The sequence below is a fragment of the Anser anser genome (genome assembly GCF_964211835.1).
Source record: "Anser anser genome assembly, chromosome: 8".
NCBI lineage: Eukaryota > Metazoa > Chordata > Aves > Anseriformes > Anatidae > Anser > Anser anser.
The window spans coordinates 25,202,545-25,229,735 of record NC_139728.1 but is presented as its reverse complement, the minus strand read 5'-3'; the positions used below and the strand labels follow the sequence as shown (position 1 = coordinate 25,229,735).

Below are 27,191 nucleotides of genomic sequence, written 5' to 3'. Positions count from 1 at the left end.
GGACCCTTCCTAATGGTTTATCCTAGACAGAAACAGTGTTTGAAATAAGACAGACACACCCCAGGCCAAACCAAATAAATTCATATTCAAGTTCACCAAATCCTTACTCCAACAAACAAGTATACCCTAGACACCAACACATCGAAAAAAATCTTTCAGAAATCCTCTTAAAATAAAGGAATGGGCCCACGGTTAGCAGTCCTGGTTATGATGTGATTAGGTTAACACCCCCTGCCAGCAGCCCTGCCAGCCTTAGCCCCTGCTCATGGGCAGGGCAGGTCCCAGGTCACTACGAAATAGTAACTCAAACCCCATATGCTACATTTTGCTCAGAGGGGAAGAGGCAACCATTAAAAAATGGCAGCAGCGTTAAGATTATTAGGCAGAAGCATCTTAATATCCCAAACACAGAACATCTTACTCAACTGCTTCAAAATACAGAAAAACAAAATCAAAATAACTACGCTAATGCCATTTCCATTGTTTAATTTTCCCTTCCAATATTCACCAGTCAGACTTAAAGCTTCTTTAGAGCTGGATCCAGTCCAGTGTTTCGCCTCAAAGAAGGAAAGCTCACGACAATAACAGAAGACATGACCTTGTGTCATTATTAAAGCAAAAAAAATAAAGACAAAAATCACCTAAGCATCTCTGGTTGCTGGGGCATTCAGCCTAGGTGCCACAGTCGGCTCTGGGGTGGGAGCCTCTGAAGGGAAGGGAACACACTGGCTCCTGCCAAAATGGCTGTAAAGCTTCTTGATAACCAAATACCATCACACAAATAATGTTCGATTTTTGCATATAGCAAAGACTAATCATGGAAATTAAACTCAATTTCTATCCCAGTGAGCATCTACATTTATGAACACTTCTTTCAGTAGTTGGGTAATGACAAGCAGAGACAATAGAAAAGGATTCTAAAAATACACTACTCTTTTTCCTGGATTAGTGTGTCTACAGTTAAATATAAACTGTACTCTATAAATTATCAAACACAATGTCAAATTCTGAAGTGCACTCCGGAATCTCTCACAGAGCACACGAAATAGAGAAAATGTAATTTAGTCCTGGCCCAGTTAGGCTAAAGAACAATATGCTACTGTGCTGGATCATGGCACTACCTTCCATCAGTGGCCACACTAAAAATGGCCACAACCACCACAGCAGTTGCGCACTGCATTTTTCAGGACCCTCTGCATCAAGCAAAGAGATTAATTCCCTGAACAGCTGCTCTTACAGGAAGGAAATCAACAGCAATATTGCTACAGAATAGCTGGCACACGCACATTAGGAAGAATTTCCAGCTTTCACGCTTTCTGCTAAAAATCAACTTCCCCCTACTCATCTACTGCCAGTAACTTCATTTGGAACAAAGATATACAGGGAGCGGTATTAGAACTATTTTTATTTAAGGAGTGTTTGTTTACATGCATTATTACTTCCACGGCATCGTGACTGCGCCTTCTGCTCTGCAGAAATAAAAGGGGCGAGTCTGTGCCCACCAGCTCTTCTGCACGCCATAGAGCAGAGCCACTGACGGCCACCTCAAGCTCCAGGTATACCAGCAGGAGAAGGTGAATACAAGGACAGCAGATAACCACATCTGCAAACCCTTCTATCGAGTGAGGAACTACATATCCCCAAATCTCTGTTCCCAAATGCAGAATGCGTTAACACTTCACCACGGTGTAGGAGCTTAAACATGGGTTAACCCTGTATGGTGGTGAATTTTTTATGACCAAGCACGGAATTGCTGAAGTCTATGGAGCCCACACCACATCAGCTCCAAAGGACAGAGAACAGGCACAGCCTCCTCCCCACAATTCAGTGTTCAACTCAAAGAAGCCTATTAGTATTTTGCCTGCGTGGTTTTTACCATGAACCTCTCAAACCTGAGCTGCTATGAATAGGTTCACTTCCTACCCGCTGTAAGCACATAGCACACATCTAGAGTTTAAATTAATCTGTTTATTAAACAAAAAAAATCCCCAATGTGAAATCTTCCAAGAAACTTTAGCCTAATGATAACTCCGAGTCAAATACCAGTTTTGCTTTTAATAGCCGTAGAAAAATGTGGACTTCTGGTAACTGTACTCATCTGCACCGCAAGAGATAACGTGACAGTCGGCTCCTGGAATTCCACGTTCTCATTGGGCAGCCGCACACAACACTACGGGATGAGTCAGATCCAGCTTAAATTATGAATTGTGAGTATTGTTGTCTTTGCCAGTTTTCAAGTACGCAATTATGAAAGATTCATAAGGGAAGGAAAAATAAAAGAGGACAAGCTTCCTTCATCCCTCATGTACCTACAAAAGCTTTTAAGGAGCACTCAACCTGGGAGCAAATACAGAAGAGTCATCAGCTCCTCCAACCGAGCACGCACGCAATCACAAGCTAGCGCACGGGGCCCAGGCGCAGTGCGGTGACCTTCCCATCTTTTTCGGTCTCTACATGGGACAATGTCCTCACCAAGTGTCCCTGAGGACATGAGACCCAGAGGGAGCCATTGGTTTCCCTTCCACAGCTCAGCCAGTGCACCGAGGCGCATGGTGGAGCAGTGGGGTAGGAAGGACTGGCACTACTGGAAGGGTTCCAGTAACACCAGTGCTTTCTGCCAACACCAAAAGGCACCGACGTGGGCAGAAACCTGTTACGCAGAGAACCTTCCTGAAGCACTGGATTACAGAGCAACTTCCAGTACTCATTCGCATCTGCTCTGAAACAAACATATCACGTTGCCTTTACCTCCAGGACTTCTGGATGCTCAGAAGTGGAACACTCTACAGCCCCCATCTTAAAAAATGCTGGCACACGATCCCCGCGTTGGGAAAAACACCAACTGTAACATATGAGAGATTTCATAGCAATAAAAATGAATTTAGTATTAAGAAAATAAATGAACCTAAGGAAAAGTATTTTTTAGAATTCAAGGACGCATAATTTCCCATCACAACAGCACTGCTGACGCAATTGCGTGTGCCTTAGCAACAAAGGCGTACTACAGCATCTTATATACATCACGACTCTAAATATTGTCAACGCCAGGCTTGCATTTTATCATGCAACTAACCCATTTCCGGAAAGGACACACAAAGGTTTAACCATTTTTTTCCCCTTAAGTGTTTTTTCTTAATATTCTGTTTTTACTTCCCATTTAATTAAGGATTTGTTGATGGTTCACAGCATTTCCTGACTTTTACAGATTTTCTTCATTGAAGGAGAAAGTCCTCACGTAAGACACAATCAAGGGTAGAACAATAGATAAGAAAGATGCTCAGCTTCCTCCTCTCAACTTTATGGGGCCCTAAAGCAGCGATAATGCATTAGGAGACGCAAAACTGTTAGGAAAAACGTGGATTACCATTACCAAAAATAAAGATGAACCTAACACCAGTGCTCTTGAGCTAATTCTTAATGAATACATGCAAGCAATGTAACTGCTACCAATGAGATAGCGTTAGGTAGTTGCAAAAATTAATTGCATTCTTATTATAATCTCATCTGAAAGTATTTGATTTCTTACAGTGATGTTCCAACGCTATTGCAAATTGTCTGAATACTCAAATAAGTAAACAACAAACAAAAAGGTCTCATCTTCAGTGCCCCAAGCTATCATCCAAAACTGGTTATAATTAAAGGTGTGAACAACAAAGTAAGTAACAAACCTGCGAAGTCAAGGTTCTGAGAAATTAATGGGCATCACACCACTGCACCAGTTCAGATTTATCACTCATTATCTCCCTGACTAGCACAGTGCAGTTTCACGTATTTGTGCCTCATTCTTTCCTCCAAGCATTCCCTTCCTTTTCTAGATGGCTAATTTTAGACAATTACTGCCTCTGACACATTGAGACCTTTTCTCCCTCCTTTCTTTTTGCTGTAAAGCTAGTGACCTACAAAAGCCCCCTGTACCTAAAATATTCCAGTATTTTAACAAGTAAAGATGGATCATTTGAGGGAAAGAAAAAGAGCAAGCAAATAAGATCTGAACGGCCATTTCTCCATCATCTTCACTCTACATCATCTCAAATGGTTAAATGTACTTAAATGCAAAGGCTAAGTCCGCATTAGATACCGATTTTATTACGGTTAAATCTATTTTACTTGTTGAATTGACACGTTACCCTACTCTTCGTAAAATTCTCTAGAAAAGGAAAAATGTGTCCTGCTGCCTGAGTTACTCTGAAGTCCTACGCTTTCGGTAACCGGACATTTACACGCACAATTCAAGAGTATTACCTTACGGTAGTGCCCTTTCCATTCTCATCCCAATCCCAGTATTTCCTTTAGCATCCGCTCAGATGCGAGGGGAAGATGCACATGCATGAACACACACACAAGATCCATGCACACTCATCTCTTCCTCCATCCTGCTCGGAAAGAAGAGAAAGAACGAGGGAGAGGAGTGCAATGGGGGAGGGGTGACTTCCCACCACAGATTAGCAAATTTTGCAGAATCTGGCCCATCGGTTACAAAGGTGCCATGCTTTTTATCATTGTCTCACTTGCAAAAAGACTGTTTGTGCCCACTTCTCCCCCAAAACCCCAATGACATTGAAAAAAATACTGCAATGCAGTATTTGCCAGTGCATCCAAGTGTATCCAGTCAGCTGTCCCACAGACAAACAAATGTACATTTTAATGTGTCCAGGCATGTAAATTAGTTGTCTAGTGGACGCAGATTGCCGAAACAGACAAGTGGATTTGTCAAGTTATCAGCATCTCTCTCCCTCTCTGCTCTAATATCCTCCCTGCCACTGCCCATTTCTTGCCTGGGGTTCTTGCTGAAATATTTTAAAAGTGCAAGTTCCCAAAGAAAACAACCAATTCCCCTGCCAGAACATGGGATGCGAGCAGACTATTTCTTTTGAAAAAGCCTTGGGGTGTAGAGTGGCTCTAGGTTATGTACCAACAGTATGACAATTGCACACAAAAATAACCTGCATTTAATTAATACATTCGCGGCACACCACATAGAAAGGTTGATGAAAAATAATTAAAGAAAAAATCACTAATGTAGAAGATATTTCAAAAACAATGCGTTAAATATATGTAAGGTTGATCCATTTGGATTTTCTTTCAATAGAGTCAAAATATTTAACAGGACCAAATAAAGATGAGGAAGACTATTCCAAACCCATTCAAATGGGATTTTTAAATATACCCCTTCTAATTCAGTGTAACCATCCTTTGTCACAACAGCTCGGGCTCACTTTCAGAGAGCTCAAAAAGGCAAAATTATTAAAGAAGAAAGCAAAGGAGGCAACCAAGCCAGTCAACAGTGGAGAGGCATCTCTGTATCTAACATGGGAACTTGATTAGCAAAGTACATGGAGACAGGATTTTAAACTGAGGGCTGGGATTCACACTGCATCGATATCTAATTGTAAATTTCATCCTGACTAGTTGTTCACCAAGACAACAATATTTAAAATATACTGTGTCTAAAGACAGCTACACTTCCTCTACCTTTTTATCTAAAAAGAAAGGCTTTATGTTTTAATCTTTCTTCGGTATTCTAAGCTATCTAGCTATTAATTTCACCAACTTAATGTCTATTTTTTTTTCTATAGGAGGCTCTACAATGCAATCTCTTACATGCAAGAAGAGAATGTCACCATGTACAGGCAGGCTGTATTCATTAATATCTTCTTAAAACAAAGAAAAGAGGAAGATCGGGGCAGGAACACGTGCGCCATAAAACAAGGATTACATTATTTTTAAATCTTTGTAAAAATACCAAATTGAACAGAAAATGAAAATATAACTACTAGCTGATGACTCTTAAGGCAAACAATGCAGCTGTGTATAATAAAAGGCACCCTTATTTATTGTCATGACTAAGTTAATAGATTTAGAACACAGTACCTCTGTTTCGAATGGAAGAAAATCATTTGTACTCTCACGTACAACTGTTATACATATCAGAATGTATCTGTGCACATGCACAGACTATAAAGCACACAATTTCACACTTGCACACACACCCTGAAGATTTTTCTCCCCTTTACATTGTCAAGCAGTGCAGTTTTCAGAGGGCCATTCAGCTACTTCTTTACAGGCAGGATTGCAGCAGAAGCTATACATAAAACAAAGCAAATTAGAAGGGGGATTTGTTTTCTTTTCATTCCTATTTAAACCAAGCACTAACATCCCTGCTCCGATTTGCATTTGGAGCAATCATGCATGAGAGAAATGAAAAAAGTAAAAAAATATCTGGAAACGTGAAGACAGAAAGAAAGGCGTGTTCTGTATTCTTGCTTTGCTTCTCTCGTGCCTCCTGATGTGTGATAGATGAGCATTTTCTGGGCAACCACATTTTTATATCTTTTACGCTACCGTCTATCACTTACTAGTCTACTACGCTTTTTAACACTTCAGCACCAATAGCCTCCCTGAAAGATGCACTTCTGCTATTTCACATTGTTTGCCACCACAATGCGAGACCAGCACAATTAGCTACATATTCAGCTGCAGTTTAAGAAGTAAAGTTGCCACAAGGAGCCTGCCATTGAAAGTGGGTATTGCTACAGCAGATGGAGAATAGACATTGGTGGCTAAAGGTGGGGCTGGAGACGAAGAGGAAAATAATCTCGTTATTTTCGTAAATTCCGCTCAGTGCGTAAACCGTAGGATATGGTGAACTCCCCTGAACTGATTATTCTGCCATATAACCATCTGATTTTGTAAAAATACCAATATCACTTAACACAAAATCACTGCTTAGGGTAAATTCATTCTACCTACTGTTCTCATAGGGACATTTGCTGGAAAATTCTAAGAAATGATTTGCAGAAGCTATCAGCTGTGGGAGTTCACTATTATACCTCTGTCAACTTCATTCAATATAATTTACATTTTTTTTTATACTGCCTCACAGGATTCCTTGCCATTTTTTGCACGTACAATTTCACAGCAGGGAAGAGGGAAAAAAGGGGGAAAAAAAGATACCCCTCTTTTGCAGAGAAAGAACAGATGCTTAAAAACAGATTTCTAGAAATCGCTGTAAGCCTGAGCCAGAAATGTAATTAACACCTATTTATAAAGAATAATTAAAGTTGTGACTGCCACAAAGAACAGCAAAGATAATCGAGGTAGCCCCTGCTTTTTTTTTTTAGGATTTTTTTTTTTTTTACACTGTTTGCAGTATTCCCACATGATTGCCACCTGCTCCCCCACTCAGCTTCCCCTATGCTCGTTTCCCCGGCAACCTTTCATTGGCTTTTCCTCCCAGCTATCGCTTTCAGTTCGGCTGCTCAGTCTAATCTTATTTGTTTTACACCCATCACAACAAGCAGCTAGACAAAGACAATCCTGTAAGAATGGGAGAAGGCCGCCGCTTTGTTCCCCGCTCACACCGGGTACCCGGGGCGGGGGGGACGGGGGGGGGACCGGAGGGGACCGGGGAGGGGTGGGGGGGGCATCGTGCGGGCGGTGCCCCCCACCCCCCCCCCCACCCCCGAGCGGTGCTGCCCCTGCCCCTGCCCCCGCCGCTGCCCCTGCCCTGCCCTGCCCGTGCCCATTTTGCGCGCACGCTCCGCGGGGGGAAGCCGAGCACAAAAGAGCGAAGCGAGCGGGTCGGAGCGGTCTAAAAATAGAAATACTATTTTCACAGAAATGCCTCCGGGCTCCTTCCCGGCATACTGAGGAAAAAAAAAAATCACGAAAAAAAAAATACACAACAACAAAAAAAAGCCCCCCCATCCTCCTTGCCCCCCCCCCCAAAGCCCCCGCGCTACCTGCGCCTCACCGCGGGGTCCGCGCCCGCCGCCGGCCGGGGCCCCGCAGGAGCGGTGGTGGCGGTGGCAGCGGTGATGGTGGCGGTGGCGGAGGGGCCCGGCCGGTGCCATCGCGCCGGGGCTCGCTCCCTCCCTGCCTCCTCGCTCCGCGGCCGCGCATCTCCCGCGGGCGGCGAGCGCAGCGCGGCGGGGCCGGGGCGGTTCGAGCCCCACCGCCGCCGCCGCCACCCCGGACAAAGGAGCCCCCGAGCCGGCCGGCCGCGCTCACTTACCATCTTCAAGCCATTCCACTCCATCTGTGCTCACCAAGATGGACCCTCACAGCCCCTCACCGAGTCGGAAGCAAAGAGAGCGTTATGTAAAAGCTGACATTCCTTCTTACAGCGCGGCTGCCCAGCGATGCAACAAAATCGACATATACTAGGCGCTGCAACACACACAAGCCTCCTCCTCTTTTTATGAGGTCATGACAGGAAACTCTTTGAAATACAATATGCAGCATTTACTGAAGCTCATATAAATCACTCGCTTTTAAAATTACCATACCTATTGCGCAGTCCACCAAAAGAAAATTACCAATCTTGAGGCTTCCCCCCCCTTTCTTCTCCTCCCCCCCCTCCCAAGGATTTTGCTCCGCATTTGTATCTCCAAAATGTCAATGTGGAAATTAACTCCCCCCCCGCCCCTTATAAAAAAAAGCCTCTTCTTCCTTCTGCATCTCGGTTAGCCACATACCAGCCTCGCATCAGAAACGAGCTTTTCTCTTTATTCTGGGAGAAGCCACAATTACCTTAAAACGACCGAGTACATCCTTTATTAAAGGACACGCACACATTAAATATGAAAGGGAGGGAGGGGGAGAGAGGAGAGGAGAGGAGAGAGAGAGAGGGGGGAAAAAAGGGAGAGATCATGTACAAACACAGCAGCAGCAAGCCAAACCCATGTGAAAACACAGACGGAGAATGATGCAGATTTGGGGAAATCTGTATGTTAGCCTCTACAGCTACCTCTAGAGCAAACCGCTACGATCGAGCTTAAATCTACCAATACCTACCATAACCATTCTTAATGGCAAATATTGGGTCTTGAAAGGCTTCAACTCTTCTACAGACTGGCTAAGGTTTCAGGGAACTGATTTTTATTGGTGTTTGTTAGAGATCCACCACGCACAGCGCGTGTGCGGCGCGAGGACGCGAGCGGAGCCGGAGCGCGGGGGCGCGGAGCGGGCGCGGGTGCGGAGCGGAGCGGGCGGGCGGGCAGGGACGGCCAGGGCCGCGCTCCCGCTGCTGGCGCTGCCTGCCGGCGGCCCCGCGCCGCGCCCCTTTATGGCACCATCTGTCAGCGGCGCCCGCGCGCTCATTGGCCGCCGCCGCGCGGGGAGGCGCCGCAACATCAGGTGCTATTGAAAGCGGCCGCCGCCAGATTGACGGCGCCCATGGTTTCCCTGACCCCCCGCGCCACAGCGCCCGCGCCCCGCGCCTCAGCCGCTCCGGGCCCGCATGAAGGGAGCCGAGCGCCGGCCCTCGGCCCCCGCCGCCTCGCGGTCCGGCCCGCCCCGCCCGGGCACCGCGTGCCCCCCCCCGCCCCCCGGAGCGGGTGGGCGCTGCCCGCGGCGCGGAGCGGCCCGGCAGCCTCGGCCCCTCAGCCCGGGGCGCCCCAACGGTGCCTTCTCGCCCGGCCCCCCCCCCCCCCCTCCCGGCACCGCGCCCCCGGGCTGAGGGGAAGGCTCCCGGCCGAACAATGCGGGCTCGCCCTCGGCCGGCTGCCGCTGACAAAAGTGCAACTTGGGCCCCCGGCTGCGATCCCGCAGCCCTGCCCGGGCTCATCGCCGATCCCGCACACCGCGACCCGCTCGTTTCTCCCCCCCGCCCGACCCGGAGTTGTTCTCCTCAGGCACCCGCTGGCCGAACTAACCGGCATGGCACCCTCCCGTCACAACTAACCGTGCCTTTACGTTCACCTCCACTACAGCCGCCGGTACCGCGCTACCAGTGCGTAGGAAACATTTAATTTCATCGCTCAGGCGGCCGTCTCCACAGCTAGACATGGTTCTTAAAAATTCAGTATTACTGCAAGCGTTTTTTAAGCCCAGGAGCTAGAAGCTGAGGAAGCTAGGATGGGCCATGTTACAATCCCACCGAGCTCTCTTTCCTAGAGAAAGAAAACCCACTTACAAACACACTTGCAAAAATATGTGATCAGATAATCTCTGTTCTAGAAGTTTTATTTTTTTTAATGTACAAATATGCCCTCAGAACCGTTCGGCTCAGAACCGACATTCTGTACATTTTAAATTTCTTTCAACCACAGACACGCTCAAACACACACACAGACTAAACACACCAATAAAACATGAAATATAGTAAGATTAGAAAATCCAGCTACAAACAGACCAAGCCAGGAGAAAATCGCATTTAAAAGACATCATACAACCTATTTGTGGAACGAGCACTGAATTCAATTAAAATATGAACAATGTAAAAAGGCTGCAGAGAATCTCTTACCATACATCTTTTTGAGCACATTTGTAGCTTAGCAAAAACTAGCAAAGATTAAACTAGTTTGGAAGACAGATTTCCTAACTCAAATATTTAAGTGACCTATTAGGCTGAACACACTGGCATCAAAACACTACAGAGCTAGTATATTACCATTCATTCGCGTGCAAATATACATCGAATATTCAAGTTAAATTTGTAATGCAAATTTTTTAAAACTGTCTCTTCCTGGGTTAAGAACATCGAAGAAGGAACCCAGAAATTATTTTTAAGTCTTTCCAACTTCAGCCTACTTTGTTGCTATAAATTTGTTATGCATATCAAAAGATTCAGCCATTTTTCTGAAACAATAATTGCACGCTGCTCTCCTCAAAACCCAGCTATTTCATCGCTCTATAAATCCAGGTACTCTGCACACTGACCACTTTTCCAAAAAGCACCCCACACACGCAGGCTTTCCGAGGAACGCTAAAACAAACGCTCAAACGTCCTCAGAGGCCTCCCTCTGTAAAGACAAAGGCAGAATCCTATTGTTGAACAAGTCAACCTTATTCTCGTGTTTCCAATAGTACCATTTATCTTTCAGGGTAAGTGCCTGACCACAGCATCACAGTTGTGACACATTTGTAAAGCATCAAATTCTCAATACAGCCTCTCCAGAATCAGCCAGCAAGCCCCTCAGCAAAGCATATTTTTAAACGCAATCTTCCATCCCCACAAAAAAAAGAAACTTGTCTTAAACAGCTAATCCAATATCAAAATGAAATGCCAGGGTTGTTTCCCAGCCCCCCCTCCCTCTCCTTACCATAAATGAGCAGTTTCTTGACTCATTAATGACAGTTTCCCTTAAAAGAAGTGATCTCATATCACTGAGCCCCTCTCCACCACGCATACATCCCAAAGGTTGCGGGTATCTTAGCATCAGTAGCCGCTAGCAAGCTCTCTCATACAGAGCCCAGATGGACTATACCAGAAGCCAATTCAGCGTTAATAACTACCTACTCTGTGCAGTTTAGAAGCCTTACGTGGCATAATGTCCTAGGCAACAGCAGCCGATTGAAACCGCAAATAAAAGACAACCCAATTCTCCAAAAGCATCAAAAGGAAAAGAAAGATGATAAATTGAAGAATGATTTTTTTTAATCTCTTACTTTCAGAAGATTAAACTGAATCCTTCATAAACATATGAAAAAGGAGAAAAAACAGATGCTGCCCAGAAAAAGTGACAAAATATTACCTCATTATTTAACAAAGCAGCATTAAGCGTCCTGCTGATTTCAAACATCTTGCCACAGATTTTGGTTAAGAGAAACAGAAAGAATCCTTTGCAAGCCCTCTGTCTGCAAAGGGTTCTTCAATTTTCTTGCGCACAACAGAATAGTCAATATGTTATTTCCCTAGAGTTCGCACATTAAAACATCTAGTCAGTGAGCTGAATTTTCCCCTTATCACACAGTAGACTCCTGTTATATGTACTGCTCTTTGCAAGATTAGCCTGCCCCAAACATGGCTGTTGTTTAAACTATTCTTTAAAGTAACAGTTCACTCCATAACCACCAGGTGGGCAGTGTACACAGATTCAAGTAACCATCTTAAAGATTTTTCTTGGAATAGCTTAAGGTTGTGATATACAGTGTAATCCACCCCCCCCCCCCACATGCTTATCAAGCAGGGGAAAAAAATACATGTGTTTTGCACTGTTCTGTGGTCTTTCTTCCCTAGAAAGAAGCCCAAATAAAAATAGAAACTAAGAGCACCTCAACTTTTACCATTGATTTTTTTTTTTTAAAAGGGACCGTAACATTTATGCAGGAGCATTTCATTCAGGAAAATGAGCTAAATGGTAAAATCCAATCAGTTCCGAGAACAAAATGAAATTAAAAGGGAAAGCACACCCGTTGGAATGGTCTGTACTGCAGAAGAAACAAAATTAGCATCAAGTTCAGCGTGACAGTGTTGTTTCACGAAAACAAAATTCAGCGTACAAATAATTCACATGTGGGGAGAGTCTGTTAGAAAAATATGAACTATACCTTCAAGCAAATTTGAAGACAACTTGATAAGATACTGCTATGACGTATTTTGGCTTAAATTCACTTATGAAATCACTGTTGCACCCATCAAAGCACAAGACAAATACAAGGGAAGGATACACTTTTCAACAGTGCATAAGCCTCCTGATTTATCTAACTCCCCCCTGTTCCCACATCTGCAAGTGCTTTTTTTTCCCCTCCTCCCCTCTTTAAGGCCAAATACCTCAAGGAATACTTCTATTACTATAAAATATTTATATATAAACTCACCCAATGCTCTACAGCAACACCCGGAGGCTTGAATGAGATTGGGATCCTTTGCCCTAGGTGCTGTACAAACTTTTAAAGACTTATTTCGTATTGAAGGATTTAGAAACAACACTTACGAGATTAGAGCGTAAACCAGAGGTGTGAGAAGCAACAATGAGCTAAGATAATCAGGCGTCTTCATGAGCCAGGATAGCTCACTATGAGAATTACAAGATCTCTGGCAACTACCTGTGCTAAGGCTGAACCCAAGAGGTTATTTACTGAGGTTAAAGAATAAAAGCATGATACAGACAAGGGCTTCTTTGGATTTTTCCCCTACAAAGTACCATCAAGCTAATTCTTTCATATATAGCAATCCTTGCTGAGTAAGTATATGCAGAGTAGTGATTTTCTTTGTTGGCCTTTAACTAATATTAAAGTGATGCAGTAATGACTTAACCTTCTTGAATATGTATTGAGTTTCAAGTCATCCCTTTTTATACAAGGAGAAAGGTTATTTGCATCGATTTCTGTTTGCATGAAATAAGCTTATTTTCTCATTCACCATATGCCTTGAACACTAATTAAAAGTGTCACTTTCTTCTAATGTAAAAGCGTAATCATTTAGTAAATAAGTACTCTTGGCTTTCTGGTCTTTGTGATAATCTATTTAAGGACTTTTTATTTCCAGGTAACTTCAGTGCTTTGATTACCACATACTCCTCTGATTTTGAGAGAAGTGTTTTATAAATATACATTTTTCCCCCCCTAAACAAAAAGAAAAAAAGCTAGAAGTGCATCTTTAAGGCCCCACACTCCTCTTACCCCGAGGCAAATCCATCCAATCAATATGAAACCATTCACATGCCACCATCTGCCAAGCTGTAGAGCAATGTGGCTGGAACAGACCTCTTATAAAGCAGCAGTAGTCTCATTTTCAGTCTATTAGGAAAGCACCAGAGCTCTCATGTGCATGGGCACAAAACTCCAACTCCGACTCTTTCACACCAGTTCCTCTGTGCACTGCTGCAGAACTCCTGTAATTTTTGCTGCTCGAGTTTCCACGCTAATCATCAAAGCAAGAGGGAGGAGAAAATGATCACTAACAGTCCTATTTCACTGCAGTACAAAATAAAGAATTCAGTTTAATTCTATCCTAATATGATTATAGCAAACCATTTAAGTGCTGCTGCCTGCGAACTACAACCTGGCATTTTCCATCTTCTCATTTCCCACTCTTCCAGAGGGCTAAACATTTATGCCTAGAACTACATTTATTCTTTCCTCAAACATCTCTATCATAAAGTTAATATTTTATTCTGATCAAAGAATATTTTGTTGTTCGATAGATGGTAGGGCGCAGGTAGATGAGGAACAAAGGAGAAGCATGCAAGAATAGGAGGTGGATTTGAGCTATCAAGTGATTTAATAGAAAACAACGGGCTAGGAAAGGACATTACACGATCCAAGCACTAGGGTTTGCCCTATGCAGTAATTCAAGAACCTCTGCAGAAACAGTCTCCAGTTCAAGATATCACATCAACACTATCTTTAACAACACTGAGCTTACACGTAGCATTTTCATCAGCAGATCTCATAGTAATTTAAAGTCTCATCCACCATGTACACCAATGGAAACCTCACTGCATCAATCTAGCTAAAAAGAGCAACAGAACACAGAGGGAGTTTATCAGGGTGCAAACCCCTTACAAACATACAGAGAAACTATTCTGAAACCCTCCACAAAAAATCACAGGGAAATGTGAAGCTAAGCATGCAATTCAGGGATGCTGGAAGCTTTTCTACCCAACTTAGGGCTTTGGTAAGATGCAACAGACAATTTGGCCCAGAGACAGACTTCAGAACATGAAAAAAATTAGTCCAACCCAGCAGACTGTCATTCTCTATGCATGTGTACAGGAGGCTGGATGGACCGGGGGTAGAGGAACACTGATCACTGAGCAGTGTACTCACACATACACTGACATTCACCCCCCTCCTTACTTGAACAGCTTACTATCTGCTGTATAAACAAAATCAGCTTATTTAGCTACTGAACAGTTTAAAGAACCACCACCGAAATAAGACACCTTACCAGCTGCCCCGTGGAAATGAAGCAGGAGTGTGTGATCAAGACCAACGTTGCATGACACTGCAATTTTCTCTGGGCAACTGCTCTTTGAGGTTAGTGAATTCTCGTATTTGAGGAAAAGAGTTAAAAATTTAAGGTTTCACTATGACAAACATAAAGTGGTAGTCATAATCAAACACTACCCACAAAAAGTTTAGAGATCCACAGTTGAAATAGTGCACGTTTTTGAGGCGACAGATGAAACAAAGGATGACCGATGTGGTTTGGAGCTTACTTATTCCTGTCATTTGAAGATCCTCTGGGGATTGCAGGAACCCATCCCTGCCTCCCATTCTGCCTGTCACGGACCCACCGACAAGCTGCACAAGCCCTGGGCTGATGCAATGTAGTACCAGCTGTGCTGAGATTCCTCCTGATGCTGTGGAGATTAAATACAACATGAATCTACCTCACAAGCCTGTCACCTTTTTGATCTGTGCCCAGAAAGAAAAATCCAGGAGTAGTTGAGATCTAGCTCCTCAAAATAGCCAGGAGTAAAAAGACAAGCTGAAAAAAAAACCAACGGAAAAGACTCTCCTACATACCTGTAAGACTAACTAAATGAGGAATTCTGATACATGAAACTTGGGCAAGCAGTTCCAGTTCCCACAGAAGTCACAATTCAGCTGCTTTTGTACAAATATACTATTTAACATTGCTTGCCCACTTTTTTCATGCCTTATGACATGCGTAATTTGAATGCTGCATAGCTGCTCTAAGTATCACGCACCAATTTTCCAAAGATGTGTGTATTTGCAAATCCCACTGTGGATACTTATGTTCGAATGCTGGGAGACTGGAATAAAGCTCTCAAGGGCACAGCAGAGCACAGAGGTAACCAAATGAGTAGATGTAAATAGCTCTGATCAGGAGAGAAGTCTCATCGATATGAGACATCTCACATTCAAAGCTGGAAACTGGGCACCCACACCGATACGGACATGCATACATGGCAGTGAATAAGCACACATGCATCTAGGAAGTCGGTGACAGCCTGGAAAAGCTCCTCATGTGGTTACACAAGAAAGCAGAGATGCTGTTAGCAAGCCCTCCCAGCCCCACATGTAAAATCCAACAGGGAAGAATGATGAGGGGTCAGCAAGGGGAACAGTGCAGGCAATGCTGAGGAAGGGGACAATGAACAGGAGCTGGAGAATTTGCAGAAATATTTGGCCTACCTAGTAAGAAGAGGAGAAAGGCAAGAGGAAAATGAGAGTCTACTCCTCACGTAAAAGCATCTGCCATCCCAGCAAAGCCTTCCCATGAGGGTGAGCACCTGGACCACCTGAAGAGGTGGCCAGCCCCCCACAGCCAGCCCCAGCCCCACGCTCTGCTCCAGCTCCCGACTAACACACTGCATCCCTCGGTCACATCGCTCATCTTCTCTGGCCAAACTTCAATACATTTTAAAGAACCACAGTCAGCGCTGCAAAGCTGGAAAGCGAGAGGCAGCCTATATGCTAGGTTGATACAGCACCGAGAGATGCGCCTAATTCTTCTCCCCCCAGTCCCTGGTTACTTCACTTTTGCCTCAGGAATACACATTTCAATGCTTTCGGTCCCCTGATTTTGTTTTCTTCCTTTTAAATTTAGAGATATTAAAACTTGGATTCAATAGCAGACATCATAAATTCTGCAGCTTGCTTTGCCATTGCTATAAGCAGGATTCAACCCTACCTACAGAGAGAGTTAAAACATTTCTACGTGCTGCCAATTTTGCGTAATACAGTTAGCAAAGTTTCTACCGAGCACAAATGAAGAAGTTTTCAAAGATTTATGACTGCATTTTTAAAATGTATTTACTTGTAAATAATGAAAGGACCTAGACACTGTAGAAGTCTAGCCTTACCACGGAGATTTACATGAGTTCAGCCATTTTTAATGCATCTGTGTGAGCACAAAAACCCTCATAAAAATGTGAATAAGGTCCTTCAGCCAGTATTGCCTAATTTTAGAAAAGTTGATGGATCTAGTTTAAACTCATCTGTAATGGTGCTCTATATGGCTTGCACTCAGGCCAAATAATAATATCAATAATAAGAACAAAGCTAAGAAGCTGAAAGGGGGATTAATGAGGTGATGTTTCCAAGCTTTGAGACTGCGATCAGAAGGAGATCTGGGGAAGAACGCAAGGTGGCTGGTAGGAGAACAGATCAGAGAAGAGGTGCAGCAGGAATCAAAGGAGCCTGACAAGCAGCATACAGAAGGGTTACGTCTCCTGCAACTTGCAATTACACAGGAAGGATGCAGAGCCAGGGAAGATACAAAAGAGAATAAAGACAATAAAAAGTGTCAAGAGCTATTAATTGTCCCAATTACTTCTCGTTAGAACAGCTGGCACTTACACAGAGTATTTTAATAACAGTAGGCAGAATGTAAACAAGCCTTACAACTTCACATTTAAAGATCTCAGTCTCACCTGGGTCAGACCCATCATGTACCTCGCAGTAATCACCATACTACCCAAACCCTAGGTGCTTAAAAGGAGAAAAAAGTTTTAAGTGTCCTGGCTACATAAATCAAGCTTGCCTCACATCCCAGAGCTTACTCTTGTACTTGCAAGCATCTCTGCAGGAAGCTTCTCAACTACATCCATTTTATTCTACCCCTTTCATTTTTACAGATAAAAAGTTAAGGGTTAAATAAATTGCTTCAAGTGCACCCCAAAACCAAAACTCAGGAATAAATAGCTCCCTTATGAACATGACTCATCTTTTTATTGTATAATCTGGATTCCAGAAGTGACAGTTTTATAACAGTAACAAGAACTAAGACAATGAAGTACAGAGGGGAAAAGGTGAAAAAAACAAAGCAGGTACAGAACTGCAGAAAGGACCAAGGATGACTCCGAACTCTCCACACTGACATACAAACAGGAAGGGGCCAGAGGAAGGCACCTACAAGAAAAATCATGCTGGGCTCTTCTTGCTCTCCACAGTTTATGGAGCTCACATCCTGGGATCCAGATGACTCTCACCAGTCCAAAAGCCTTAAGTCTTTCCTATCCAATCCCTACAAGTTTCCAAGTGCATTTATGACCTTCATTACACTACTTTTTGTAATGTCAGATGTATTTTAGCAGGTCATTTTCAACTTTCTTTAAACTAATACAGATGAACAATGGGTATTTTTAACAACATATACTTAAAAGAAATCTATTTGAAATTCATTTATGGCTATAAAATCTTGTCTAAAGGCTTAATTTCCTAATAAAAAGTCTTGGGTCACAATTCCCAAGTAATCCATAGCATGCTTGGATTTCCAGGGATCCATGGGGCTGAGCTGCAGAAGCTGGCAGGTTAGCATGAGGGCAGGTTTATGCTCTGATCAGCATACGTGCTTCACTGCTTCAGGCCGACTTTTAATTCGATAGCCAGGTAAAAGAGGTGAAGCAGGAGCTAGGATGTTTTCTTTCCCCTCTCTACCTTTTTATTTTTTTTTTTGTCCGCAACAAAATCTGTCCACAAGGATACGAACTCCAGCAGCCCCGGGGTAGTGCAGGACTGACCTCACCTGACAGTGCAGGACCACAGCTGGGCTCTTCTCTCCAAACCTCCTCATACAAGCAGTTATGAGAAATGGTCTCACTTTCAAGGCACAGTTCACCCACCCTCTTCTAGACATCCTTTAGGTTATCATGCTCTTGACCTCGCCAGCAATGCATCAAGCCAATCTCCAGTGACTGCCAGGGGAGCCTGGCTCAGCCAGAGCCTCCCTCTGGTCACACCAATGCCACCACAGGCTGACCAATGGGTTCCTACCGTCCTGTCCAGTCTCCTAGACACTAGATTATCTCAGCTTTGGCCTCCTTGGGGTCTCTGACCATTACCATACAGTATCTGGTGCAATTCCCCAGAGCAGTTAAGTTCAAGCAGCAATTAACGTGAAGCAAGTTTCAGACAGCCCAGGGAACCAGACAAGGGATTACGAAACACCTGCATTAACAACACCTGTACCAGCTGAACAAAGCCAACCGTGCAAGGATCTGTTGGTCTGCACTTGTAAAAGCCCATCTCTGGAAGCACACAAGCACCTCAGCAAAATAAGAGAGCCCAACACTTAGCAATCTTCACTGAGGTTTGTTTCATGAACTCCAAACTAGATGCTTCCTAATTAGTAAGAAAAGCTTCGACTCCGGACCATGACTGAAAGCCAATTCCAGCACTCCAAGCAGCAGAAGCCCAACAACAACAAGTTCCAGCACATCCAATTTATAACTGTTGAGAAAAGCAACAATCACATCAGAACAGCTACTCAAAATCTATCCAGCTACAGGCCATCACCCCGCAGTTTAAGAGTATTCCATTCTATTTCTTGAACACATTCTTCCAGGCAGTTTTCCTGATGTTTTATAAGGATTCCCCAATGCAACAACAAACAATCTTCCTTTTAATAGTATCACTGGATGTGTTGTAACCTGCATCTAGGGACACCCTGCTCTGCTCAGATAAAACTTAATTGTTCTTCTGACATCAAACAATGAAGGAACTTTAAACTCACCCAATAAACCTAACAGACCGCTATTTTAACCATTTTCCATAGCCCAGCACCAACAGAAATATATATCAAGTAAAAAAAATCACTTAAAAATATTTAAAAAGAGTGTGAGTGACCAACATATACCTAGTGAGCAAAGAACATACTTGGTTAAAAGAACTGCGTCAATTAAGAGATCGAATTTTTCTGCTGTTGCAGAGGTCGTTTCTGTAAATACAGGCAACACTGACAAATGCAGTGATGCTGCGTAAGATTTTAAAGTTTCAACTGCTGAGTCCTTAAAAAAATTTCTTATAGCATGCAACTATTTTCTCTTTCCCTTGATTCTTTCCTTCCATTTCTATTGTCTGGATGATCTTTTGCTTCCTGTTAAAATATCAGATAGCAAATCCATATGCCCATCATAAAATGGTATGGTTTGTTAGTACAGATTTCAGCTTCTGACCTTTCAGGTTAACAGCACTATTTAAATTTAAGGCACAATGAAACTATTAACCAGTAACTCCCACTGACATTGCTGATGACCAGAGGTGTTCAACATTGAAAACGAGGCCAATTACTTAGGTGCTGTCATCTGTGCAGGAAGCCACCCACTTCAGCTGGTGAGCAGAGCATCCCAGGCTGGTGAATGATGACATGGCTTTATTTATTCCCGCCTTTGTCACTTTTCATCTACCATATGCTAGTGCACAAAGACTTCAATGCCACCGGTGCAGAACATGGCAGCGTCTCCTCAGCACCCAGATTACATTAAGCACACCAAGCCTTTCTTTTGCCCTTCCCACTGGCATCAGTTCGTGACTTCAGACACTTCACATGCACAGCCTGTGCCCGTGACACCAGGGGCTACGAGAAGACCCACGACAAGACTGCGCTTCTGCACATGTTGCTGACAGATGCAGAATTTCCTGAAGCAAGGAATGCCCTGAATCCCATCACTCACTGCTCCATGTGGGAAGCAGGGCCAACTTTTCCATTATATCATAAAATCATAACAGTAATTTATTAAAAAAATCTGTCAAAACTAGACACTATTACATGTTTCCTAAGCATTAAGTAATGAATGAAGGAAAGACATCTGACATACAGTCACATCAACTATGCAAACCAAAATAAGAATAGATACTAAAAATGAACATTGGGGAAAAAACACATGAAAGTGAACAGTAATACCTTGCTCCAAATGCTTCCTCAAAACTGAGGGAAATAGTTTTAAAAACCCCAACACCAAACTTAGTGAAGGCTTTACTTTAGTCAGCTATTTTAAAACCCAGGAAAACTTCAGTTTCTACACAAGAGATTGCTTGTAAGGTTCGTATTAAGATGGACAGGCCAGATGCTCTGGTGTATGTAATTTGTACATCAGCACTTCCCTCTCATGTCTGTAAACTCAGCTTAACCATTCTGCTAGTGTGGCCGCTGAGCGGCAGGGCTGACGGGTTAACGGAGAGGAGAAACAAGCACGTCAGCCGATGACAGTCCCGTACCACAGAGGATCCCAAAAGCATTGTTTGATGCTAAATACGCAACACAGCCTGGCCAAGTTTCAAACAGGTTTCCAGGAGAATAGCCTGCAGGGCACAGCATTAGGTTCAGAGACAAGCAAGCAGGGAAGCCTCAGATTGTGCTGCTGCCGGGGAGCTCCTTGGCCTCACCTGCCCCAACAGGCCTCACCTGCAGCCTCCACCTGCACCAGGAGCTTTTAAGCTCTGGGCCAGGGCAGGAACGGCAAATCCCCACCTCTCAGTCTGTGAAGAGACTGCTCTGTTTGAGAGAATGGATGGAAAGGACAAACCCACGCAACTCCCATCATACTGAGAGCACACCTTCCAGGAGGACAGGGCGGGCTTTGACATCCCCGTAAACATCTGTAGGGTAAGATCAGCAAGAGGCAGACAGGCACACAGATCCAAGAAGTGCCTGTACTGCACACAGCAACCTGGTATTACAGGGATTTCTTTCAACTATGTGGTTCCATAAAGGGTAGCTAGTTCTGGGTGCTAATAACCCTGATTCAGAACTCTACTCAGCAGTGTACTCTCATTAGCTAGACCATCTGTGTAAAGGGAACAACCTACGCTGTCACAGCACACAGAGCCTGGGGCTGACCTTAATATCTTCCCCCACATACCAGCAGAGGACAAGAGGAGAGAAGTCTGGCACCAATTTCTTTCCTTCCTCCGCCAGAGGAAGATGTCTGGGCTAGCAAGAAAGTTTCGCACCCCTCCAGTCTCACTGCCAGCTGTGGGGAATGTGGAGCAGCAGCAGCAGCTTCTCTTCCTCTAAGGTCCCACTGGTAAGGTGGGAAATTTGGCTGTCCTGTGAGTGTGAAGGCATCACAAGGCTGACTTACTGGGGAAAAAGTAGAGAGGCTTCACAGATCATGTGAAATAAGCCTCCTGACATTCACAGCCAGTGTAAGTTAGCTGATGGACTGGAAAGCACCCAGCATGTCATAGAATCGCATGACAAATAAACAGCACTTGCTGCTTTTGATCTTCTTGCTCCTTCCTCTGTACCACACACCTGTCAGCTTGAACAAGCCACTGCAAACCCCACAGTGGGCTTTCCTGCAGGTTCTCCCTTCTTACATCCAAGTCCTACTCAGGACTCAGACCCCTCACACAACTACCGCAAGAGTAACCTTTCCAGCAAGTGTACGTAGATCCCAGGGACTACAGAACAGCAAGGACACATCCCAGCAGCACATGAAACACGGTCATGTCCCAAGACTTCTTTCTGCAAGTTCATTTTTAGTCCTCCCTTCTTCATTAAAAATCAGTCCTCTGCAACTGCAACAGCCAGCCACTCATCATATCCCTTAACAAGTTGAAGCAGATTAACTGCAGCTGTTAATACTTCAACAGAACAGGAGGCATGAGGAGGCAAGTAAGTGTTCTGTAACCTACAGCCCAGCCTGCAGCAGTGGTGGGCTTTAGGATCCTGCAGCTGGTAGGAGAACCCTCCCAGGAGGGCAAGGCTTTAAAATCTTAGTGGGCAATATGCACTGAGATGGGCAAGTCTTCCTTCCCCCCAGGGTGCCAGGCCATCTCTTTTGACCTAGAAAGCCTCTCCAATGAAGGCGGTTCTACTAAGTGATAACCATTTTTATATACTATGGAGGATTGGAGTTCTGCTTAAGCAGTGAGCAACAGCTTAGTCAAACGTAGCTTCACATGGTTACTGCAACTAGAAGCTAGCAAGGATGGCAAAGTGCATGAATTGGGGTGTAAAAACACTCACTACAAGAATTTTGCAATTATGCCTTCTTAAGCAAAAGTAAATACAGAAAGGATACACCATGAACAGGCTTGCTGGGAAGGTTAGAAAACCCACTACTTATGTATTACCCATAAGAAAGCACCAGGTGTATTTTTGTTTTATAGCAAGCCAGTGTGCCCAACTGGAAGAAAGCTAAAAATAAAAGACAAACTTGAGCAACAAGATGCGAAGACTGTTTAGCTATACATTGCATGGAAATATGGAGCACAACGGTTCACATAAAGTCAACTGTGTTGGAAATAGTGCATGAAATCCCTGAAGTGACAAAACTACTAGCCAGTGAAGAAAATGAAAGGAACCAAGTGGAAGAAATCAATCATGAAGAAAAGATTTTTTTCTTCTTTAAAAGGCAGGCAAGGGGCCAGAAAACATAGGTGGGACACACATGCAAAAAAAAACACCATAGGGAAGCATAGGTTTAGCTAGCAGTACAGCAAGTGATATATTTGATAATAAACCAGGAAGCAGGGACAGATTTGCTCTAAACTAAGGAATGACAGCAAGCACTGACGGGTGCAAACAATTTTTCTTGCACTGAAGAAAAAATATTCTAATGCAAATGGATGAGCTGATTAACAAAGCTTGCAGAGACTGTTGTGAAAGATAGGTGAATGGAGAAAACCCGAGGGAGACACTAAGAGCATGTAAACCAAATCAGGGAGCAGCTGACTGCATTTAGAAGGAAGAGGCTATAGGAGCACTTAGAAACACAAGAACATGACCTAGGCACAGTAAACATACTAAAGTGGACAGGAATAGAAGGCATCTGTTCAATGTATTCTTGAACTGGAAACATACAAGCACAGTTTCACAAATAATACATTTGTTATTACTTTTGATAATCAGAAGTGGTTTGGGGGTACCAGAACAGTAATTTCTTACTGAATTCTTACAAAACCCGTGTAGAATCTGTATTTTTTTCAGCACTAAAACCAACTGTTGAAAGGTGGGAAAAACCCTTAATTTATGGAAATCCCAAACTCACTCTCCCATGCATTAACTTTAAATCATTATGGGAACAAAGACTGCATATTTTCTCTATTGTGAGGACAAAAGTACATTTTTCTTTAAAAACAGTTTACTATGTCATTGAAATTGCAGATGCTTCTGTGCACTTTGGGGACTTCAAACACTGCATCAATTATCTGAATAAATAATGAAAAGACATCGTGAATAAAATGGTTCATCAAGCCTGGTTCACAAGTCAATTGCTTTTTGAATCCAGTAATATACTGTAGTATTTGACATATTTTGTTTTGCAAGAGGTCAAGAGTTTTCTGTGCTTCTATGCTATACTTGCTACAAACAATTTGGGGAGAAAAACAAATTGATAAAGTTTAAAAAGCTACAGGAAGTATAACACACAGTTAGATCCTCCACTATAAGCCTCTTTCCACACACACAAAAAAAAGAAAACCACCATAACCAGAACTCTAAATTCAACCAAAGGGGACACAAAAGTCTCACCAGCAGTTCAGGCCAGTGACCAGCACTTAATGCTTTAAAATTTAGTCTGACAAACCGTGCTAGGTCAAAGCAAAACACAAAATCCCTGTTTGTTGAGCTATCATTTCCAGAGAGTCTCTTACTGGCACCTGGAAACAGCACAAGCATAAGGCCGATTATCATTTCCGTAACCCCAGAGGAAAACTATCATGCAAGATGTTTGAGTAAGAGCAACGCTGTTCGAAGGCGGCATTCATAAACAGAACAAAGACTAAACAAAAGGCTAAACAAGTACATCATAATTAACAACAACAACCAAACTTTTAATTAAGATATGCAAGAAAAATCAAGGAGAGCTAATTAAAAAACACAAGCGTATATGCTTTCTTAGAAAAGTCTGAATTGGTACCATGAAGTAAACAGGCTAATTGTAAGTGATCACAATTATTTTGTCACCGTTACAGAGTTCAGTCATGATTTTTCTGCTTGCTGTTTAATCCTAGATCTTGTTTGTACTCCTTTGTTGTTTTGATGTAGGATTCTTCCACCCAAATTTTCAAAAAAAAACCTGAAGCAAACACTACAGAAACTTAACTCTGCATGACAGGCATATTTTGTAATTAGTTTTGAAGCACTTTCTTTCCTGCCTAGGACAGTATAATTCTCACAAGGCCAGAATTATAATTACTGTACACTCCCCCCATTCACCCTGAACAAATCCACAGCTAACTGCAAATGGATCCCGATGCATTGCCACATCAGTAACGCCACACTCCGCCTGTTTTCCTTTTATCCAGGCAGCTAGACCAATATAAAAATATGATGTGATTTCACACAGATTTAACTGTTAGGTATGAACTTCCCCTAAGGCCAAAAAGCAGTTACAGATAATAGGAATCTAACTCACAGTATTAAGGTTTTACTTCTTTCCTCCTGTACTATCCTTCCATGGAAATACATCCGCTTGGATTACTTCTGCAATTCTTCAAAACTGTTACCAGGCTGATTTGAACACTAAGAGTTGGCTAATGCTGATAGAAACAAGTCGAGAAGAATGCTGACACGGCAGAGTTATTGAAGAACTTATTTGCCATGCATCTATTTCTAGAAAATAAAGTTTACTGACTTCAAGCCATAGTAACCCCAGGTACGCAGAGAAAAAATAAAAACAGGTAAAATAGGTGTTCCCACCCACAATGCCTGAATGCAAACACCCAACCAACCTGCAGTTAACAACTTCCATGTCTCCCCAAAACCTTGCCGACAAAACCCCACGCCCTGCCTAGGCAGGTGCCGACTGTTTCTGTGTAGCAAGCCTTTAGCAGGAGCCATCCTTCAGAAAGTTATTTCTGCAGCTATGCTGCAGAACCAGAATTCTACATCTTAAAACATGCTCTTAAATTCAATAGAAATGGACAGGCTTTCCAGGACTGCCCTGTTGGGGCCTATCTCCACGCATCAGCCCAATGCAAGCCTTGAGCTGCCTGGGGAGAGCTGGCAGCCACAGGCAGCACACCCCGGGCCCCTCTGGAAGGTGGCAGGGGCACCCCGGGCTCTCAAGCCACAGAATGTCCCCTTCCCTCTGCCACGTGGCCTGGCCAGCCCAGAGCCTGGCAGCGGTCTTGACTCAACCAGAGCTACAGCACGTCTTAATGTCAGTCACATCAAGCTTCTGAATTCAAGGGATTTCCTTCTCAGCAGAGGACTAAATATAAGTACATAAAATCATATATATAAATTTATATATGTTTAATTTTGTATATAGTCCCTTCCGTATGAGGACAAGAGATGCTACCCACGTTTAGAAAAACCCTTTCAGGCAGAAGCACGCATGCTAGTGCCACACAACCAGAGCGGCCCTGAGCCATGGTTCAAGAGCCACCATCTCCTCAGCCCACCTCGAGCCGCCCCGCCACCGAAGCCAGGCACACACTTTTCCCCAGTCTGTGTTTTTCTGTTCAATAGGTGGAGTAAAACAAAAGGTTTATGTCTGTGTAAAGGGTTCTTCCTCTGCATAGCAATGAGCCTCACATCGTAATTGATTTTTTTTTAGAATGTCATGTAAATTATTTTGGTATGATTTATCTTTCCTTACTTTTTCCTAAAACATCTCAGAATATTAACAATGAAATAAACGTAATAATACTCTAACACCTTCAAACATTACCTAATTTAAAAATCTAATTTACTTTCCATCATTTAGGCTTCCTTACTATTTTGTATGTCACTCAGGGTGGATAGTAAAATTAGACTATCAGTTTCATGTCTGCTCTGAATACATCCCAGCTTCTGCTGCTCTGCCACTAGCACCGTGCTCTCATTTAAGGCTTCCTATATTCAGGAGGTTTTAAATAAATAAGCGGGTATAGGTTTATATATATCAGGTATATATATATATATATATCAGGTGCTCTCCCCAGTTCTTTTTACAACAAAAGGCCAAGCGCTGGCACACTAAACCTCACTGTTAAATACAGCTACGTGGCCTTACACTAATATAAGGAGGCAACAGAAGCCTCAACCTTGCTTTTTTGCCCCATTTACACGCTATATTGAAATAAAGCGGTGCTGAGCTTGGAGTAAACCATTGCAGGAGCTAGCAGCTCTTTAATTACATCCCCCCCCCCCCAACAGCCCCCCCTTGGCTCACCGCACACTGCACGCGCATCTTCCGCCGCGGGGTGCAGGAGGCGCGGGGGCGGCGGCCGAAGCAGCAGCACCAGCAGCAGTAGGAGCAGGAGCAGCAGCACCAGGAGCAGCAGCAGCTGCAGCACCGCGCGCGACGGCAGCACGTGGCGGCGACGGGGTCTCCCGCTCTGCCGGGCGGGGCGGGACGCGGCACTACGCAGCGGCGTGAGGCGGCGCCGCCATCTTGGCAGCGGCAGCGCCCGGGCAGACGGGGCTGAGGGGAGCGGGGAAGGGCTTTTTATCTTCCTCAGGCGGCGTGGAAAATCAGCTGCGCGTTCGGCGGCGGCAGCCGGGGGAGCTCGAGGGGACAGCTGGGGTGGGGAAGGGGGGCGGTGTGAGATACATGCAGGGGGACCGTGGAGGGCGGGTGAGGGGAGGAGAGAAGCCAGCAGGGGTAACGTACCCAGCAGGTCTGTGGGCTCCGCTCCTTCCCGGGGCCGTCACGCACGGAGGTGCCTCGCAGTTGGGAACTGTCAGTAAATAAAACGCAGCCGGCAGGATACAGTGTGTGTGTACCCGCTGCTTGGAGGTGCTTCCCTTGTTTCTCCTCAGGTCCGTGACCCCCTCCAATAAAGATGTGCAGGGAAGAATTCTGAGTAGGTTAAAAAGCCTCTTTTTTTCAATC

The 27,191-nt window shown here is 44.0% G+C and overlaps 1 protein-coding gene across 10 annotated transcripts in view; it reads right to left on the bottom strand.

The window, feature by feature from the left end:
* Window positions 1-26,816, bottom strand: part of ELAVL4 (ELAV like RNA binding protein 4) — a 79,636-nt gene extending 52,820 nt beyond the window's left edge. The window contains exon 1 of one of the 10 annotated variants that reach the window (XM_083846616.1): window positions 26,529-26,816. In XM_083846616.1, the coding sequence (XP_083702742.1) occupies window positions 26,529-26,546 (18 nt within the window). In that variant the 5' untranslated portion in view covers window positions 26,547-26,816. Of the gene's footprint in view, window positions 1-7,742; window positions 7,873-8,014; window positions 8,355-8,477; window positions 8,567-8,796; window positions 9,073-11,045; window positions 11,202-11,477; window positions 11,615-26,528 lie in introns of those variants that run through there. The other 9 variants (XM_083846614.1, XM_083846612.1, XM_083846613.1 and 6 more) reach the window with 9 other exon arrangements.
* Window positions 26,817-27,191: the final 375 nt, after the last annotated feature.